The sequence below is a fragment of the Rattus norvegicus genome, chromosome 3 (assembly GCF_036323735.1).
Source record: "Rattus norvegicus strain BN/NHsdMcwi chromosome 3, GRCr8, whole genome shotgun sequence".
NCBI lineage: Eukaryota > Metazoa > Chordata > Mammalia > Rodentia > Muridae > Rattus > Rattus norvegicus.
Genome location: NC_086021.1, coordinates 45067076 through 45088873, shown reverse-complemented (window position 1 = coordinate 45088873; position 21798 = coordinate 45067076). Strand labels below are relative to the sequence as shown.

Below are 21798 nucleotides of genomic sequence, written 5' to 3'. Positions count from 1 at the left end.
CCTGTAAGCTGTCCCCAATTAAATGTTGTCCTTATAAGAGTTGCCATGGCTATGGTGTGTGTTTATGAGCTAATATATGTGGTTATCCTGTACTTTGTGACTAATCACTAATTATAAATGAATATAAACTTTGTCTTTCTGGGTCTGGATTACCTCACAAAAGATGATTTTTATCAAGTTTCATCCATTTGACAGCAAACTTCATGATGCTCTTATTTTTTAACACTGAATAATATTCCTTGGTGTAAATAAACATTTACTTTATCCATTGTTTAGTTGAGGAACATCTGGAATGTTTTCCGTTTCTGGCTATTATGAATTAAAGCTGCTCTGCACATAGTTGAGTAAGTGTCCTTGTGGCATAGTAGGGAATGCTTAGCCCTGGAATGGTAGGTATAGCTGAGTCTGGCGGGAGATCGATTCTCAATTTGTTTTTGAGAAACCACCCTATTGATTTCCCAAGTGCCTGTAAATATTTGCCCTCCCATCCAGCAATGGTGGAGTGTTTCCTTGCTTCTCCTTCTTTGCTGCCTAATTTGTCACTTGTATTTTTATTTTACTTTGCCATTCTGAAAAGACAGAATCTCAGAATCATTTTGATTTCCCTTTCCCTCATGGCTAACAATGGTAAACACATCTTTTTGTGCTTTATGGCCATCTGAAATTACTCTGTTGAGAATTCACGATTTATATCTGACCCCTATATTTTAACTGGATTAGTTGACTTACAGATATCTAGTTTCTTGAGTTCTTTATATATTTTAGATATCAGTCCTTTGTCCTTTTGTAACTGGGTTACCTCACTCAGGATGATTTTTTTTCTAGTTCCATACATTTGCCTGAGAATTTCATCAAGTTATTGTTTTTAATAACTGAGAAATACTCCACAGTGTACCACATTTTCTGTATCCATTCCTCTGTTGAGGGACATATGAGTTGTTTCCAGCTTCTAGCAATTATAAATAAGGCTGCTGTGAACATAGTGGAGCATTTGTCCTTGTTATATGGTGGAGTATCTTCTGGTATATGCCCAGGAATGGTATAGCTGTGTCCTCAGGGAGTACTATGTCCAATTTTCTGAGGAACCTTCACAATGATTTTCAGAGTGGTTGAAACAGCTTGCAATCCTACCAAAAATGGAGGAGTGTTCCTATTTCTCCACGTCAACATCTGCTGTCACGTGAGTTTTTGATCTTAGCCATTCTGACTGGTGTGAGGTGGAATCTCAGGATTGTTTTATTTTGCATTTCCCTGATGACTAAGGATGTTGAATATTTCTTTAGGTGCTTTTAGGCCATTCAAAATTCCTCAGCAGAGAATAATTTGTTTAGCTCTCTACCCCATTTTTAATAGGGTTATTTGGCTCTCTGCAGTTTAACTTCTTGAGTTTGTTGTATATATTGGATATTAGCCCTCTATAAGATGTAGGATTAGTAGATTTTCCCAATCTGTTGGTTGCCGTTTTGTCCTAATGACAGTGTCCTCTGCCTTACAGAAGCTTTTCAATTTTATGCAATCCAATATATCTATAGTTGATCTTAGAGCCTGTGCCATTGGTGCTGTATTCACAAAATTTTCTCCTGTACCAGGCTTTTTCCCACTTTTTCTTCTAATAGGTTCAGTGCATCTGGTTTTATGTGAAATTCCTTTATCCCATTAACTTGAGGTTTGTACAAGGAGATAAGAATGTATCAATTCACATTCTTCTATAGCTAGCCACCACTTGAATCACCACCATTTGTTGAATATACTGTCTGTTTTTCATCTAATGGTTTTGGCTTCATTGTCAAAGATCATGTGACTATAGATATGCTTTGTTCAATTCCTTCACCTGTTTCATTGTGTTCTATATATTTCTTTAAGCAATTTGAGGATTTGCCTGTTTTCTCTTTAAGGGCTTCTACTTGTTTTCCTTTATTTCTTTCAGTGAGTTATGTATATTCTCCTTAAAGGACTCATTGCCTTCATGAGATAGGATTTTAGGCTGGCATCCTGGTTTTCAGGTGTGTTGTTGCATCCATGACATGCTATGGTGGGAGAACTGAGTTCTTATGCCAAAGCATATTGGCTTCTTTTGCTTATGGTCTTGAGCTTCCCTCTCACTATCTGGTTATTTCTCCTGTTAGTTGGCCTGGGTTTCGCTGTCTCGAGACTGCCTCCTGTGTCCCTGGGTTGTTGCAGGTTTTCTTGGATTCCTGTGGCCCAGAGGACTTTAGTTGAGCTTCTTGAAAACCTTCAGATTCTGAGGTCTTTAGAGAGGCATGCTTTTCTGGAGTCTTTTGCCCTGGGTACAGCTGATCTACTAGGAGATCTTCAGATTGTGGACTCTGTTGCTTGGGTGCAGTAAATATGCAGGAAGGCCTTCAGACTATAAGGACTTCAGAGGAACAGACAAGCTGATTACCTTCCCCAGGTGTAGGCACAGGCCAGAAAAAGGGTGTAGTTTGAGAGAGGGAGAGGGTGAGGATGGCTTCTGAGTCCACTGAGATCCTCAGGGTTTCTACCTGCTGTGGTTGTCTGAGAGGATCCCTTACCTTACGCCCTGCATACAGCATATATCCTGGGAGGCCCTCAGACTTTGGTGTCTTCAAGGGAGCAAACAAGCTGATAATCTGCCCCAGTAAAAGACACAGGCCGAAATAAAGCTATTTCCTGGGTTTTAGTGGTTGTGTGGTATTTTCCTTCCTCTATTCCTATTTATCAGTATCAATTTTTTCATATTGTTTTAGAATTCTTGGATGTTTTGTGGCAGGATTTTTTTTATTTAACGTTTTCTTTGATGCATCCATTTCTTCTACATATCTTTTTTTTTCTTTTTCTTATTTTCAGAACTGGGGACCGAACCCAGGGCCTTGCACTTGCTAGGCAAGCGCTACACCGCTGAGCTAAATCCCCAACCCCTCTTCTACATATCTTTAATGATTGGAATTCTCTCTTCCAATCATCCTGTGTATTGTGTTGTCACTGTTCTCATTCCTCAATTTTTCATTCCTAGGATACTCTCAGTTTATGTTTTCCTTTTTGCTTCTATTCTATTTTCATGTCTTTAACAGTTTAATTGTTTCTTTCAGCTCTCTTTTCTTTTTCTTTTTCAGTATTCTCTGTGGGATTTATTCCTTTCCTCTTCAAGTTTTTTTCTTATGCGTCAGCTATGTTCTATTACTCAGGACATGCTGTGGTAGGATAACTGAACCCTGGTGGAGACATGCTTCTCTGGCTGTTACTGATTGCTTTCTTTTGCTGTAATCTTGGCATCTGTATTAGGGGTGATTGTAGATGCTGATTTTGCATTTGTCTTGAGTTTTGTTCCCTGGGTTGTTTCCTCTCTAGGATTTCAGAGAGTGCATGGGCCGAGCGTTCCTGTTTTACTTGTGTGTCCTAATAGTGTATTCATGGGGGGATGCTTGCTAGAGGTTTTAAGGCTGGTCTTCTGGTAGGCCTAGCCTGTGTTTGAGCAAAGGATATTTGCTGCTGTTGGAGTCTGGGACACATTGCCAAGGTGGAAGGAAAGGGCAGGGGGATTCATAAGTGGTTTGGGGTGTTGGGAGGGGAGGCTGAAGCTGGCGTTCTGCTTACATCAGAGAATTGGATCTGGGGTAATAGAGATTGTGAACGAGGTCTGGTTGTAGCCTATCCAGTCTTCTGGTAGGTACAGCCTGTAGTTGAACAGGGGATATTTGCTGCAGGACAGGAGGCTGTGCCACAGGAATCAGACATGACAGGAAGACATGGAGGGGATCTATAGGATCCATAATAAGCCTGCAAAGTGGGGATGAGAAGCTGCAGTCGGTGTTCTGCTGTAGCACTAAGGGTGACACTGAGAATAGACCCTGGGGTTATAGAGAGTGGTGGAGGTCTAGGTGCAGCTTATCTGGTCTTCAGGCAGCTGTAGTCTGTGATCCAGTAAGGGATATTTGCTGGAGTTGGGGGCTGGGACAAAGCAGGGCCTGAGAGCAGGAAGGTCTGTGAGATTCACAATAAGAATGCACAGAGGGGAGGTAAAGCTGCAGCTGGTGTTCTCTTGCAGCTGGTGGTATGTTCTGAACCTAATTTAGCTTTCACAAATAGCACCCAATAGAAAGTGATAATGGAATACTGTGAACTACTCTTCTGTATTTTCATGTGTCTATATACTATAAACTTCGAGATATGTACTTGTGTAAATATAGCTACTGAGATACTTAATATCAAGTACATTTGCTGTTCATGTATTGCTGATATTCTAGACCTCTTTTGTTGCATTTTTCTCTATTTTCTCCTTGTATACATAAACATTTATTCTAACTTCCATGTCAGGTATATATTAAAATGAGTAGTTATCATAAAGTCTCTTTGTATCCATGTGTATATATTTGTTTTTTATATGTTGCAGTTTTATAGATATGTTACATTTCTTTTATCCACTCAGAGTCAAATATCTAAATATCTGACCTACAGTTCATTAATTTATGGCTTATTCTTTAAAGACAGTATCAATTAGGTGAGCCAATGGAATACATATAAACCCATCTCTGTGCAGTTTGGTAATGCCTGTATGTAGTTGGTTTAGAAGTATACCCTCAGGGGTTGGGGATTCAGCTCAGTGGTAGAGTGCTTGCCTAGCAAGCGCAAGGCCCTGGGTTCAGTCCCTAGCTTCGAAAAAAAAAAAAAAAAAAGAAGTCTACCCTCTTATCAAATAGTGTACCACCAGATCTCCTATTGCAAAAATCACCACCATTATGAAATGTCAGGTTTTGACAGTTGTTGGTACTCCATCAGCTATGGCCTTAATGATAAAATGTTTATCCTAATAATATTCTATATATCAAACATTATAAAGTACTCCAAAACATTATCAATATTCTTTATGGTCATAAATATTTATACATGAAAATTACATCTAAGTGTGTAGGCAAAAATGATCAATATAGTTTAGATTCTGCGTAATTATGTTTATCAATATGTATAAATGAAAAATACAGAAGTAAATATTTGCTAGTATTCAAGACAGTTGAATACTGAACCTGGAACTTGCTATTTCTTTCGATTGTCAGAGATTATATAAATCACATAAATTAACAGATTATTATCTATGTCATTTGAAATATATACCCTAATGAAAAATACTCTATGTCATCATGTGCTTAATTCTGAATGGATAATAGACATGTAATATTTCTATAACACCACAACATAAAGAAAAATGTGCAAATAATTACAATGAAACATGATAGTTATTCATTTTAATGAAAGAGCTTTAATGGGCTTGAGACCCCATATGAACAACAATGCCAACCAACCAGAGCTTCCAGGGACTAAGCCACTACCCAAAGACTATACATGGACTGACCCTGGGCTCCAAATGCATAGGTAGCAATAAATAGCTTAGTAAGGGCACCAGTGGAAGGGGAAGCCCTTGGTCCTGCCAAGACTGAACACCCAATGAACAGGATTGTTGTGGGGAGGGCGGTAATGGGGGAAAGATGGGGAGGGGAACACCCATATAGAAGGGAAGGGGGAGAGGTTAGGGGGATGTTTGCCTGGAAACTGGGAAAGGGAATAACAATTGAAATGTAAATAAGAAATACCCAATTTAATAAAGATGGAGAAAAAAAAAGAAAAATGTGCAAATAATCACAATGAAACATGATAGTTATTCATTTTAATGTGATTTATAAATTTGGTCTCAGAATAAATGTTTATGTACACACAATAGATATGTACATGTGAATAAATATTTATGTACACAAAGAAAATGGTGATAGACATTATTATAAATAAGTTAAAGCATTAGGAATACATAAGCAGTGAATATATTTATAAGCAAAGGCATCTCAATGGACCTATTTGTATAAGCACTCCATCTCTCATTTTCCCACATATAAAGTGAGAATATACTCCATACACAGCAGTGGTTCACGATATTTCATTATCATTTTCTATTATTGTGCAATTTTTGAGGGTTCAATTACCTACTATTTAAAGATCTTTGAAAATTTCAGAGTTAAAATGATGTTAAAATTCAGAAAATATAATGGAAGCTTAGGCATCATGGGCAATACTATGCTGAAAGGTCATCTCTGAGCATGGGAATCTACTGTTCTGCATTACAGCCAACTGAGCTGCATTCTGTATGGTTTATGATCTTCTCAGCGTGTGATACTGTTATACTTGATTAACCTGAATAAGGACAACACCAATAGATATGCTAATTCACAAAAGGAAAGATCTACTCCCATAGGCAGAACTCTCTAGGTAACAAAGGAATGTAGGGAGTGAGAGAGCAAGTCTTCCTCTGGAATGTACACCATACAGATTTTCCAATACAAAGTGGTCAGCCATGAAGTCATATACATAGGAACAAACTAAATATTGAACTCAGCACATTGTATTTATATAATTATGTACACATATGTTATATATATTATTGATATATATTTATAGATATAAATACCTGTATATGCACATATATCAACAAAAATGAAGCAGGAGAGCAAGAGTGAGGCAGGCAGACAGGAGGGAGCTTGGAAGGACAAAGAGTAGAAGGAAGATGATGCAACTGTGATTTAAATTAAGAAAATAATAGGTTAAATTAAAAAAAACACAGCACTTTTAAGTGTTTTAAAGGTAGACATGAATTGGTTATTTCATACAAACTTCACTTTTAGTACAATTGTAAGAAAAGTTACTTGATTCCTTTATTAGCTTTCTAATTTAAAAGATGATTTTTTGTTTGTTTTTAACTAAAAGGCTTAAGAAAAATCATAGTCATTGATTTATGGATTATTTGTAATATAAATTCTACATTCATAAAACTTTTGTTCTTTGTTGTATAATTTCTATTTTTGCATAATTCCATCCAACAGTCCACTACTTGACAAGAGTTGATCTGGTCATGTGGACCTATAATAAAAACATAATACATGTAATCAATCAAATATTTATTCTTTTCCATAATAAGCAAATATAATCTAAAAATGGAAAACTAATTTAACTGGGGACAAGTTATGTTTTCTTTACCTGTTCATGCTATTAAATTCATAGAAGTGCAATGTGGTTTTCCTTTTTTCATCAAGGCTGGACTTAATATCAACAATGGAAAGCTGGGTCACTTCAGAGCTCATCTTACTCAGAATTACCCTGAAACAACAGCAATTTAAAAACCACAAGGTCCTCAGCACAACCTCCACATTAACTCATGTTACACCATTCCTTAGAGGGTAGCTAGGCAAACAACTTCTCTCTGTGTTATTTAAGTATCAATATATTTCTGTACTTAGGTTATATATCAACTAGAACTACATAATGAACTAAAGATCATCAAGACATTGCTTTGAATGCAATTGTGCTTTTCTTTTTCACTGACTGTTTAAGTCTACAAGTTTTGCCTAATCCAAAACTGTCCTTTATTCAATGGACTGTCATATGAAGGTATTCCAACACTCTATGATATTAATCTGCTAAATAAATATTAATCGAAGGTACATACTGCATTCAGTGAAAAGACTACCATACAAACAAAGCCTCTGAAATAATTAAGACTCACTCCAGAATCCATGTGTCCTAAATGATACTACTTTTCCACATTCGCATAACTTTACTTTTTAATATAGAGAATACGTTGATGTGTTTTACAAGAATATATGAGCAGAATCTTGATTTGTAAAATAAATAACAAAGGAGAGACAACCTGTTTTTAAACTTATCTTTTTATATTAATTTTTTAATTTCTAATTTAATTATTTTAGTTATTTACATCCCAAATATTGCCCTCTCTCATTCCCCCATCCCAAGAATTCTTCACCCCGTTCCTCTTTCCCTTCGCTTCGGAAAGGCAATTCCCAACCATCCTCCCTTCTCTCTCCTCCTAGCAGTACCTTTCCTTAAGGCATATAGTCCACACACGTTTAGGCACTTCCACTGCCACCGAGTCCAGACAAGGCACTCCTCTGTTACATATGTACCAGGAGCCTTGGCCCAGTCCATGTTTGCTCCTAGATTGTTGGCTTAGTCTCTGGGGGCTCTGAGGGGTCTAGATTAGTTGACACATTTGGTCTTCCTATGAGGATGCCACCCCTTTCAGTTCATTTACTCCTTTCCCTAACACTTCAACAAGGGTCCCAGACCTCTGTCCAATGGTTGGATATAAATATCTGCATCTGTTTCAGACAGCTGCTAGTAGAGGCACTCAAAGGGCAGCCATGCTAGGCTTCTGTCTGTAAGCACAGCGTAGCATTAGTAAGAGTGTCAGGGTTTGCTTCGTTCCCTCTGTAGGATGGATTCCAGGTTGGGCCAGTCACAGACATTCTTTCCTTAAGTCTCTGATCTAGTTTTGTCCCTGCATTTCTTTTAGACAGGAACACTCATGGGTCAAATATTTTGAATGTGGTTTTGTGTCTTTATCTCTCCATTGAGCTCTCTGTCTCACTAATGGAGGTGGTACCTTCAAGTTCTGTTTCTCCATTGTTGGACATCTCAGCTAAGATCACTTCCACTGAGTTCTGGAAGCTTATCACATCCCAGGTCTCTAGGACTTTCTAGACATTCCCCCAAAACTCCCTTCCCACCCCCACCCCAGCACAACTATTTGTATCCATTGTTCTGGCCTTCTGGACTTCTCTCCTGTCTCCCCTATACCTGAACCAACCCCTCTTTTCTCTTCTCACTCTCCTCTCCCAACCAGGTTCATTCCTCCCTCTCCCTCCTGTGATTATTTCCTTCCCCCATTCTAAGTGGGATTGAAGCATCCACACTTGTGCCGTCCTTCTTGTTTAACTTCTTAGGGTGTGTGGTTTGAATCATGTGTTTTCTAGGCATATGAATAATATCTACGTAGCCGTGATTATATACCATGCATTTATTTTTAGGTCTGGATTACCTCAAAGGTGGATATGAGAAAGAACCTAATATTAAAATATTACTTTAGTTCTTTGTTGGTCACTCCCAGAGACCTAGTATGAAATTGATAATGAGCAGTTTTAGAAACTTGACAAAAGGAAACATACAAAGTGATACTACAACCTTACATTAAAGTACTTTATCAGTACTTTAATCCTCATTTTCTCCTGTTTTAATTATAAGTCTTTGGTTGCCTTAAAGTGAAATACACACCGGTGTCTCAGCACACTTAGACCAGTTCATTTTAAATTATTAGTTACTTTATTTATATTTCAAATGTTACCCCCCTTCCTGCCTTCCACTCCTCAAACCCCCATCCCATGCCCCTCTCTCCTGCTTTGATGAGGAGCTCTCCCACACACCCATCCACCTCAGGCCAGTTCTTAATGACTACTCCATTCTTATATTTGATTTTGAGTTATAGAGCTTCAAAATGAATTTAAAATAAAATTTGTTCCACCAAGATTGAATCATTGTAGTACAAAATAACTTTCATTACCAAAAGGGAAAAAAAATCTTAAATACTGGTAAATCATAATAAAATAGCTATAATTAAAAACTCTTTAAGTATGAACAGGATGATTAAGGTGACCTTATCTGTTTGGAGAATATTATTCTAATCACTTATTTAATAAACACTATCTGATCTGGATGCATGTTTTCAAGATTAGAGATAGAGAATTTCATTTTTTACTCACTTTGTGCAATACTGTGATATACAGATGAATTTTATGATTCTTTTATTGTGTGTTTGTTTTTTTAACGTATTCACGTTACATCCCATACACTGCCCCTCTCCCAGTTAGTCCCTTCCACAATATTTCCCCCATCCCCTTCTCCTCTTCACTTTTGGGGTGCCCCGGGTATCTCTCCATCCTGGATTTCAAGTTTCCTTGTGGCTAGGCACTTCCTCTCCCACTGGGAATGGACACAGAATCCCAGATAGAACAACACACTGCACATACAGACAATAGCTTTTGTGATAGTGGGTCAACAACTTTGAATGTGGTTTAGTGTCTTTATTTCTCCATTGAGCTCTCTGTCTCACTATTGGAGGTGGTATCTTCAAGTTCTGTTTATCCACTGTTGGACATCTCAGCTAAGATCACTTCCATTAAGTCCTGGAAGCGACTCACATCCCAGGTCTCTAGGACTTTCTAGACATTCCCCCAAACCTGCCTTTCCACCCCAGCACCCCTATTTATATACAGTTGTTCGGGACCCTCATGAAGACCAAGATGCACATCTGCTACATATATGTAGGAGGTCTAGGTCCAGCGTGTGAATGTTTCTTGGTTGGTGATTCAGACTCTGGTAGCCTCAACGGTTCAGATTAGTTGACTCAATTGGTCTTCTTGTGGGGTTCTACGCCCTTAGGGGCTAGAATCCTTCCTCCTATTCTTCCATAATTATTCTCAATCTCCATCTACAGTTTGTCTGTGGGTGTCAGCATCTGAGTCAGCCTTTGAGTGGAGCCTCTCAGGGATCAGTCTTGCTAGACTCCTGTCTGCAAACATAATAGGGTATCATTAATAGTGTCAGTATTGGTGCAAATAAATTTTATATTTCTTAAAGTAAAACACTTATCAAGATTAAACATTGAAATAAAAACGTAATAGTAAGTAATCTCAGTTTCTTTATATGTCTTGTCTTTGCATGTTGATTTCTCAGGTCTGACTGTTGATCACTTTGGTGAACGCATCTACTGGGCAGACTTTGAGCTCTCCATCATTGGCAGTGTCATGTATGACGGTTCCAGTCCAGTGGTCTCTGTCAGCAGCAAGCAAGGTTTGCACACTACTTTTGTTATTGAGACTACTAATTCATGATGAAGACAGATTTATAGACATTTCATAACTTAGATTCCCTCTAATTCTTTGAAATTGCAGTGTTCATATTCATCGAAATCTTCAACCATACTGCTATACTGAAAAGACCAAGGAAAAGAGCACCTCAGCTTGGATAAACATGGGCAGTTACTATCAGAGTTCTGAAATTACTTCATTCTATAAGTCCTTTATAGTTAGTGTTAGTCAACATGAAATTCTCTTGAAATTGTGATGATGGACACAAGGAAACATGTTTCTATGAGATCTTCCTTATGCACACGAACATTAGGTCAAGTGACGTGTTCTGTAGCAACCAGAACCCTTACTCCCAACAATTCAGGATCTTTTGTACCCTACAGCTTTGTCCATTTTCCTCTCTGCTTTTCTAAACACCTTCTGTCTTGTTTTCAGTTTTTCTGATTCATTCTGATTGCCACACATTTTCTATTCCTTGTTGCCAAGTACATTAACACTATTTTCCTTCCTTTGTCTTTCTTTTCTTTTTCGTAGTTCTTTCCATAATATACCACCAGTGCAATGAAAATGTAAAAAGATAAGATTGTTACAATTAGGTTAACTAAACGTAACTTTGATTCAAATGTTTTTTATCATAAAAATGAAAAAAGATGAAACAATAATTGAATGACAATTCGATGGTATGTGATTAGACTGTGTATTCATTTTACTGCCATTGATTGCTTTGTTTGTTCTGTTTCTATTCTTGAATATTTAGAAAATATTCCCTTACTTTACTTTATTCTGGTATAGTGGAGAAAAACTATTATATCCATATGTATATATATAAATTTTGCATTTTGCCACAGATGAGGCATGCCTTTGTTCTTGCAAACCTCATGGAAGAGACAATTACTTGGCCTGTAAGAACCCCAAGGAGTTGTAGGCAAAGCTGCAGAACAGTGATGGAAATGCTTGTTCAATATGTTATGAGGGACATATTTATCACCTGGCAGCTAACATTAAAAGTTATTTTTAATTTTGGACTGATACATAAACTAGTAATTGGATCTTGGATTAATCTAGACATTCTTAAAATTTGAGTGCATATGCAACTTGTGTTAAAAAAATATTAATTGTAAAATAAAACTGTTTCCTCACACCATGATTGTATAAGGTACTTGGCTAGTGCTGACACTGGCATTCATTCCACTTTCTTGGACATTCCAGGATTGTTGCATCCTCACAGAATTGATGTCTTTGAAGATTACATATATGGAGCAGGACCTAAAAATGGTATATTCAGAGTTCAAAAATTTGGTCATGGCTCAGTAGAGGTCCTAACTTTAGATGTTGACAAAACAAAGAGCATTGTGGTATCACATCGCTATAAACAACTAAACTGTAAGTAAAGTATTAAAACCTTTTTCTTCTGTCTCTTAAAATAATATATTTATAATTATGGTAACTATGTCTACATTTCTAGTATACTTGCTGAGTTTGCCTTGGTGTCTCCAGACACTATACATTTGCAAGACACTTTTGCTATAAGAGATATGAGCACACTACTGAATTTTCTTAGGATTAAAATTGTCTGTTAAAAATAATTTTAAAAACGTGTAAATAAGTATACGGATCTACTATGAAGTTATAAAAATTCATCAATAGTCAGTTCACATTACTGTTATTAACAACCATTGACTACCATGTCAATAACATTGCCACCTCAAGGATGTTCACAGAGATCTCTTTTAAGAATTGGATCTTCTCTGATTCGTTGTTTATCATTTTTTATAAACATAGACTTTCAACCTAGAAAGGATTCTTAACTAAATCATTGAGAATTGAGATGTGAAGCTATATTTTAAACTCACTCAAAGTTGAAAAGTAGGATTGAAATTTTAAAATAATGTGCTCATGCCCATAAGTGTTTATTAAATTATTCCAATTTCTTTATTGTCACTTTTTTGGGCAAATAAAGTAGATTTCATACTGAGTATTGCAATTATCTGGAAAGACAACTATATTTATTCAAGTCATTGTGAGCAAATTCTAGCAGGACTCAAAATTCCTTAAATGCCTCCTTATATGTTGCTACCCTGCCTATAACCTTATCTGTTGGGCCTATGTTTAATACAAGGACAGTTTATGCTACCTTATAGTTCTGCCTAATTCATAATCACCACTGAGTACTGTTAAATCTGAAATCTAAAGTTAATTCACTCTAACTTAAACATAGTAGTATACATGCACTGGATCTTAGCAGAAAGGTTCTGTGGTCTGGCTAGAATCTAAGAAACATCATGGATCACCTCTAACCACATAAGATGCTGATTAGTTAAACATTTAGATAAGATAGATTTAGTGCTCAGTCTCCCATGTATGCAACCTTCTATCCAGTAAGCAGGGAACCATTTTAGCATGTCTCAACTCACATCCCTTTTTAAATTTTAAACTTACAAAAGCATATGATTGTTTAGTCTTTGTGAATACGAATGATAAGTTATTTTCATTGATTAAAATGTACAATGATAAAAACTATATGGCAATTATAAATTAAGTTTTATATCTCCAGACATTTCAGTTGGGTTGCATTTTTATGAGCCGGGAGGTCTTCTGAAAATTTAAAATAATAAGATTTCAGCAAAACGCTCAGTTAATAACTCCTTGTATTATAAGCTCAATTGAGACTAGCCACCAAAAGTTGTGTCTTGAATATTGTAGAAAAGGTAATCACCAGATCATTATTCAAAATCATCCAGTGAAGAAAATAATCAACATAGATAATTGTAGAAGAACTGAACCAGAAAGGAAGTAATGTAGCTTTCAATTCAGAACTAGACCAACTCCATGGAGGAGTAATTCTGAAGTTAAGCCAAATGTATAAATTAACAAATTTTATTTTAGAATGAGTAATGAAGTTATCATATAATTATTTTTATTACTTATAAAATAGAATGCTAATATTAAAAATGTGGAAACCTCAGTAAATTTGTTTTGATTTCTTCTTCACATTGGTAATTCATCATTTCAGCTTGCAGAATTTTATGCGTTTGAAACTTATTTCAACCTTTATTCCGTGTGTCTCTATTTTTTCTTTCATTTTGTTTCCATCAGTACCCAATCCTTGCTTGGGTTTGTCATGTGATTTTCTCTGTTTGCTGAATCCTTCTGGAGCCACATGTGTCTGCCCAGAAGGAAAACATATACGGAATGGAACCTGCCATGAGAACAGTCTGTTAGGTATGTATTTCCTGTCATTCCATGAACAGTAAGGGTAAATCTATGAGTTGTGGAACTAGGCAATGCCACCTTTCCTGTCAACTCCTTAATATCAGGCACTCTTGAGCTTCTGTAAAAACAGTCCTCTCTACAGAAGGTTCTCTACCTTCTTGCTTGTGTAAACAAAACACTGTACGTTCAACATGTGATCAGTGGATCTACAGCTGAAAAGTTACTCAGAACATAATAGTTCTTATTTTATAGATAATAACTTGAGGATAATGTTCCTATATTGATATAACTTCTAGCTCCAAATCCATTTACACATTCAATGTATTTATTTTTAGTTCCTTTGATTATATTACGTGTGTAAGACATTAATTTGGAAAACACTGACAACTTTAGAAATTACCTTAATTTCTCATGCGAAATATTATTTACCTAAAGTACTATGTAATATGGATATGTTACAGTAAAAGTAACACTGATATTTATTCCAATTTTATAAGCAAGACATAGCATGAATTTATAACCTGAGGTCCAATCTAGAAGTAAAGCTGACAGTATTCCTTCATGTAGGTTATATGCTTGAAGTATGAATTTAGAATGAATAGTCATTTAGCAGTAAGTGGTACTTTTAAATGGTAAGTCAATCAGAAAGATGAGAAATAACAGGAAAAGTTTTCTCTTGAAAACCCAGTAGATAAAACTCTTGTCATAATCGCAATAATTCTATTAAAAGAAAAATCCACACTTACCAAATTTTCTGTCACAGACAAAACCAGCATGCTCCCGTGAATTTTTGCATCACAGCAAGCATTTCGGAATGAAAGATAAATTTAGGATGTCTTCACAGCAGGGTTTCTTACTTGTTTTCTTCTGTAAGAACTCACTGCTCATCTAGGCATCATGTCTTCATACTCATTTCCCCTCTCCAATCAGACCACTAGCTCCTTGTTTTCCAATATGGGGTGTGGGGTGCATTCAGTTTAGATAACTTAGTGAGAAATAGCCTAAATCAACTGTATTTTTACCTTTTGCAATGTCCACATTTGAACATTGGAATGCAAACCCAAACACATTAAAAGATGGAAGGATGAATTATGTACACACATAAGTGGTGTTTATCTGCACAGCCATGGCTGTTACCGCCAGGACCTACTTTCACTCTTATTAGGATTGAAATGATGATAAAGTTTGAGTAATACTTGAATTTCCTATATGATATGATTTGGATTTAGATTTAAACTGAAGACAGAGAAAACTCTGAAAGGACATGGAATTAGGGTATATAGAGAATATCCTGAAACATTCACACTGGCAGGAAGAAAAATGAAGAAATGTGTGGGAAGCAAGTTTGCAGTTCCTGAAAGAGATCAATGGCTCACGCCTGGTGACAATTGCTAATTGTCATGCAGTTGGTGAACCGATTCTATTACTGGCATTGCATGGTCCTTATGCTTTGTTAATATCCTACTATCTAAAGTACCTATGACCTTAGTTGTGCTGTGAAAATTAAGTATTTTCAGATATCAGTACTTTTTTGTCTGGCTAGGTCAAGGGTCTATGGTGTGTGGGAGTTTGCAGTATATGCAACCACAGAGAAACTGAGTTTCTTTAAATGCCAACTACTACTTTCAAGTGAAAATACCTTACCTCACTAGCCTCCCACCCACACATCAATAAATTCTGCCCTCACAGGAACTTCCTGTGTTCTATTTCTATTTAAGTATTCAAACTTGTCTTTGTCTATATAAATGAAACAATGTGCTAGGAGTATAAATAAGATCTCCAAGTAATTTTTTTGGTATACCTAAGCCCATGTATCTTTTTTTTGATATGCATGTTTGTCATAGTCTTATTCTTCAGCTCTTGAAGTACAGTTACATTCCTTATTTTCTATTGTTAAAAGATAAACACAATATTTTAACCTTCATATAAGAATTTAAAATTCAAATATTACTTAGCCTTGGTAAAACACTTAACCTGTTTTTTTTTCTCTAAAGCTTATTATAGTTGTGACAGTTTAGCTTCAGATTAATATCTGGTTATTGATAAGTACAATCTTCCGTTTAAATATAGAACTATTATTGTAAGTTTGGAAAGACTATACCTCAAGTTTCATTACATCAGTGCCATGTGCTATTTTAAAATTATTAGTGTCTAATAAATCCTAATACTGGGATGCTCATTCCCTACCATGTGTAGATTTTTGATGCCTGTCATTCATATATAATATCTACAAAATTAATCTTCCCAAAATGTTTTAAATATTTATCTCTAGTGTTCCTATTCAGAACCCCTGAGAGTCCAGAATGGTTGAATGAAAGGCACGATAGAAGGAACAGCTGAGAGCTCACATCTCAAACCTTAAGCATACAGTGACATAGGGACATAAGGATGTAGAAAGGACCAGCTTAAAATGATGTCTTTTAAAACATTGCTGTTTTAAAACACACTTCTTTCAGGAAGGCCACATATCCTAATTCTTTCCAAACAATTCTACTAACCTGGGACCAATTATGTCTCATAATAAGTGAGGTGATCCAAATTCAGAAAGGCATAACAAAATCTCTCACTTCTCTCCCATATATGGATCCTAATTTATAAGATAGACATGTATCCATGTGAAATGTGAGAATAAAAATCAAAAACTGCGAAAGGAGATGAGAGAGAGAATAATATTAGGTGATGATTAAGAATGTTTTATAGGCAAAAGCATACATGATTAATTCAAGAGGTACAAAGCCAATATTTTACTAGTTCAAGGTGCATATATGAATTCAACGTGGTTTGTATTGAAGTATGAAAAACCACTTTGCTTTCCAAAAGCCCCAGTGTGTATTACTTCTCTGAGGCAGTGTAGCAAATTATGGCCTGTCTTTTGAATTCCATTGAACATCCCTCCTCTAGGAATTAGTCACGGCTAATAACTGAGTACTTGTGTCACATTGACCCACTTAGGAAAAGTGACTTTTTTGAAATTAGGTCTGTGGTGAGTAGTTATTCAAATTGAACTTTTTCCCCTTCTATTTAAAACTTTATCAAATCATTCCTTCACAATGTAATATGTCAATTATACTGTGGTTAATAAATCGTAGCATTAAAAAGAAATGCATCCATTGTAAAATATATAATATCTAGGAATTTTTGATTAGTAATAACAAATATGAAGAATAATAACATCTTTAAACAAGTAAATGTACATTAAGGTTTGCTTTTACCTATTATGTATTTGTTCTACTTATAGGTTTTATATACTTTGTGAAAAATTCTATTTTTCAAATATATATATATGTGTGTGTGTGTGTGTGTGTGTGTGTGTGTGTGTGTGTGTGTGTCTATTAGGATTATTTGAAACATTCCTAAACCACACTTTTTTTCTCGTAACTAGATGACTCTTGCAAACTGACTTGTGAAAATGGAGGAAGGTGCATTTTAAATGAGAAGGGTGATCTGAGATGTCACTGCTGGCCCAGTTATTCAGGAGGAAGGTGTGAAGTCAACCACTGTAGCAATTACTGTCAGAATGGAGGGACCTGCATACCATCTGCTCTAGGTAAATATCTGAAACAACTATATATGGAAATTCCTTTCATTTCTTTTTTATATTTTTATTGTATATTTTATGTATTTACATTTCAAATATTATCCCCTCTCTCCCTGTCCCGTGCTCCTTCCCCACGCTTCTATGAAGATGCTCCCACTCCCACCTGCTCACTCCCACCTCAATGCCCTGGCATTCCCTTACACTGGGAAAACAAGCTTTCCCAGGACTAAAAGCTTTTCCTCTTATTGATGCCAGACAATGCCATCCTTTGCTACGATATGTGGCTGGAGCCATGGGTCTGCCCATGTGTACTCATTGGTTGGTGGTTTAGTCCCTGGGAACTCGGGTCTGTTTGGTTAATATTGTTCTTCTTCCTATGGGATTCTTAATAGGTAAAATAATAATCTTGATCTAAACTAAATCATAAAAAATTAAATTAAAATTAATTTTTCAAAATCAAAGGCATTTATTATTGTATCAAAAAATCATATCACCAAATTAATAATAGCAATGGACACATATGGATTAGCATGTACCTTATGGAAAGGTTAATGTTTGAACAAGAATCAAAAGAGCTAGCATTCAAGTGCTTTTTAATTTTCATTATAATCACATAACTATATATACACACATCTTAAAAACTAATATAATTCCATATAGAATTTTACATATTTCATTTTAGTTAATTTTTCCTTCCCTCTTTTCAGACCTTATCTCCCTGTCCCATTTGCTCCAGTTTAAATTGATATTTGTGCAGGGTGAGAAATATGGGCCTACCTAGCTTTTTTGTAGGTGGATATCCAGTTTTGATGCCAAGCTTTATTGAATAGGCTTTCTTTTTAGTGCATGAGATTTTGACAATTTTGTAAAATTTAGTTTTTCATAGTTGAACTGTTATATAATTGCTATATAATTGCAGCTTTGATTGTTCTTCATTGATCTACAAGTTTTCTGTGAAAGAATCATAGTGCTTTTACTACCATAACTTTCTAACTATGTATATATACATAACAAACACACACATGCACACAGACACACACATATGTAAACATTACCTGTGTGTACATATATATATATATTACCTGTGTACATATATATATATATATATATGAATATATACATATTCATATTTATTGTGTATTTGTATATGGTGTACATATGTTTTTCTGTGGTTGTTATCTGTGCATGTTGGTGCTGGAACTTAATCAAGTATACTGTTCTCTGTCTTACTTCTTGAAACAGAGTTTATTTACTGATAAAGCTCAACATTTTGATCATACTGGCCGACCAGTAAGGTTCCAGAATCTACCTGTCTCCACTTTCTCAAAGCTATGTGTCTCAGGGTTTTATTGGTGTGAGTAGACACCATGGCCAATGCAAGTCTTATGAAGAACATATATTTGGGGCTGCTTTACATATTCAGAGAGTCACATTATCATCAATGTGAGAGCGTGGCAACATCTAGGGAGACATGGTGCAGGCATTGCTGAGAGTTCTACTCCTTCATCTGAAGGCTGCTAGTGGAGACTCACTTCTAGGCAGCTAGGGCTAGTGACACACCTATTCCAACAAGGCCATACCACCTAATAATGTCACTCCCTGGCCCAAGAATATACAAACCATCATATTCTACTCCTTGGTTCCATGAGGTTGTTCAAACATTGTATCTATGAGGGACATACCTAAACATAGCATATGCAAAATGCATTTAGTTTACCTCCAAATGCCCATAGTATAGAGCAGTCTCAACAATGTTAAAAGTCCAAAGTTCAAGGTCTCTTCTGAGATTCATTCAATCACTTAAATGTAGTCCCAAAAGCAAGACAGGAAACCAGCTAGACAAAATCCATATTCTGCATCTTTATGTTGGATATCAAAGCAGTGTTCAGATCTCCAACTCCTTTTTATCTTTGTTGACTACACCAAATTTCTTTCTCATTGGCTGGTTCTACTCGCTATTAGCAACTTTTCTCAGCAGATAACGCATGGCTCTGCTATCTCTTGCAAGACATCTTAAGGTCTCCAAGGCAACTTCAGTATTACAGCTTCTTCTTTAAATGTCTGTGATCCACACATGATCTTCTGGGCTTCTCTTAAGTGTTGGCTTCACATCTCCAGTTCTGCCCTCTGTAGCACTCTAAGCCCAGGTTGACTTCCTTCCATTGGTACTGTTATTCTTCATGATCATTGCACAGAACTGGCATCTCCAATACACTGGGGTTGTCCGCTAAAACTAGGCTTCACCAATAGCCTCTCACGAGTCCTCTTCATGATGCCAAGCCTCAACTCCTTTGCATGACCCCTTCTGTCCTGGGCCAGCAACTGCAACTGAGGCTGCACTTTCACCAATGACCTTCTGTAGCCTCTCACAGTGCCAAGCCTCAGCTGTTCTTCATGACTCCTTCATGCTTTCAAAACCAGTACCACCTAGGTGACTCTTACACATTATTAAGTACAACTGTAGCATGAGGTGCAATCTTGACTGTTTCTGGAAGACAGCTTGTTTGTGCTCTCAGAAAACACTACCTTGGTGATTCTGGTCTCTTCTTAATCACCCCTAATTTTTTATTGGAATTTTTTAAATTGATACTTCATATGTTATCCCCTTTCCCAGTTTTCTGGCCATAAACTCCCTATCCCATCTCCCTCCTCCTTATTCTAAGAAGCTGTTCCCTCTAGCTAAACAGCATCAATTGTCCCAGTAACCCCTTCTATTTTTCACTCTAAAGCCAGAGCCATGTTGCCAAAGCTGCCAGGTTCTGCTGCTTGCTGGGGCTGGAATATAGCCCCCTTGTTCTAATACATTATCAGCAGCTTTCTGCTTTCCAACTCCTTCATTGCCTAAGCTTGGATGTCCTGGACCTTGCTCTATAGACTGACTTTGAACTCAGATATCTGCATGCCTGACTCCTAAACACTGGGAATTTAAGTTTTTCATCACCAATAACTTTCTCTGTCTCAGGCTGGCCTTGAACTCAGAGATCTGCTTGGCTTTATTTCCTGGGATTAAAGGTGCATACCATCATGCCTGAATCTAAATTTAGCTGGGTGATACCTTGCCCCAAAGTCTCCCTTCCTTAATCTGCTCTCTCCTAGAATAAAGGATCCAGCTCAATTTCTGTTCCTGGTGCCCCATTAATACTCAAACCATATATATAAAATACTTTTCCTTTTTCAGCTTGCTACACTTATTTAAAATGTCCTTTATGAGACTTAACCAGAGAACCAAGTCTATGATGGGTGTTTCTGAGACTTCCTTTGTCGATGCAATTAATCTGAGTTATTCACCTCAGCCTCAGCCTCAGGCAGACTATTCAGACAAGGGCAAAAAGTAGCCACATTCTTCACCAAAATATCAGAAAAGCAGTCTCTAGACCACATATTGAAATTCTTTAGTGACACCTCTTGGGCCAGGTCTGCACAATTCAAATCACTCTCAGTAACAAAGTCTTCCATATTCCTACTAGTATAGCCACTAAGCCCTTTTTAAAGCATTCCACTGTTTTCCAAATCCAAAGTCACAAAATACACATTCTTCTAAACAAAATCATAGTCAGGTCTATCATAGCAGTACCCCAGTTTCGGGTACCAACTTCTATCTTAGCTAAGATTTTACTGCTTTGAACAGACACCATGACCAAGGCAATTCTTATAAAGGACAAAATATAGTAGGGACTGGTTTATAGGTTCAGAAAGTCAATTCATTATTATCAATGTAGGAGCATGACAACATCTAGGCAGGCATGGTACAGGCAAGTTGAGAGTTCTACATCCATTTTATTCTATGTAGATCTAGTTCTAAAAGTTATTTCATTTGTATTTTGCTTATTTATTTGTTTTGTTTTTGTACTTGTATGTTGACCTATAATGTGGTCAATTTTGCAGGATATTCCACGAGTCACCGAGAAAAATGTGTCTTGTCATTTTCAGCCTTGAATATTATGAATATTGTTAATTATAGTTGATCTATTGCTTAGTTTAATTCTGAGGTTTCTTTACTGATTTTTAATTTGAAGGACATATCTAAAGATGAGGATTGGGTTTTAAACCACTCATCACTATTATTTCTGACCTATGCAATATTTTATTCCTCTATGTTTTTGTTTTATGAAATTGGTCCAGAAATTTAATGCATAAAAATTTACAATAGTTATATCATCCTTTATTTTTTTCTGATCTATTTTAGTTTGAAGTTTGCTACATCTTCTCTTTCTTTGATAATCTGACTTTCATAGTGCCTTTCACAATTTTGGGTTATCTTTTTCTATCTCTGTGTGATTTTTGGAAATAAACAGATAACTAGATAGTGGTTTCCAATTCATCCTCTTAGTGTTCATTTTTTTTTAATTGAAAAGTTAGGGGCAT

At 36.3% G+C, this 21798-nt stretch overlaps 1 protein-coding gene across 5 annotated transcripts in view; it reads left to right on the top strand.

The window, feature by feature from the left end:
• Lrp1b (LDL receptor related protein 1B) overlaps window positions 1-21798 on the top strand; it is a 2121147-nt gene that overhangs the window by 2036274 nt on the left and 63075 nt on the right. For all 5 annotated transcript variants that reach the window (XM_063284873.1, XM_063284870.1, XM_063284872.1 and 2 more), the window contains 4 exons: window positions 10549-10665; window positions 11892-12065; window positions 13779-13904; window positions 17278-17442. In XM_063284873.1, the coding sequence (XP_063140943.1) occupies window positions 10549-10665; window positions 11892-12065; window positions 13779-13904; window positions 17278-17442 (582 nt within the window). The remainder of the gene's footprint in view (window positions 1-10548; window positions 10666-11891; window positions 12066-13778; window positions 13905-17277; window positions 17443-21798) is intronic.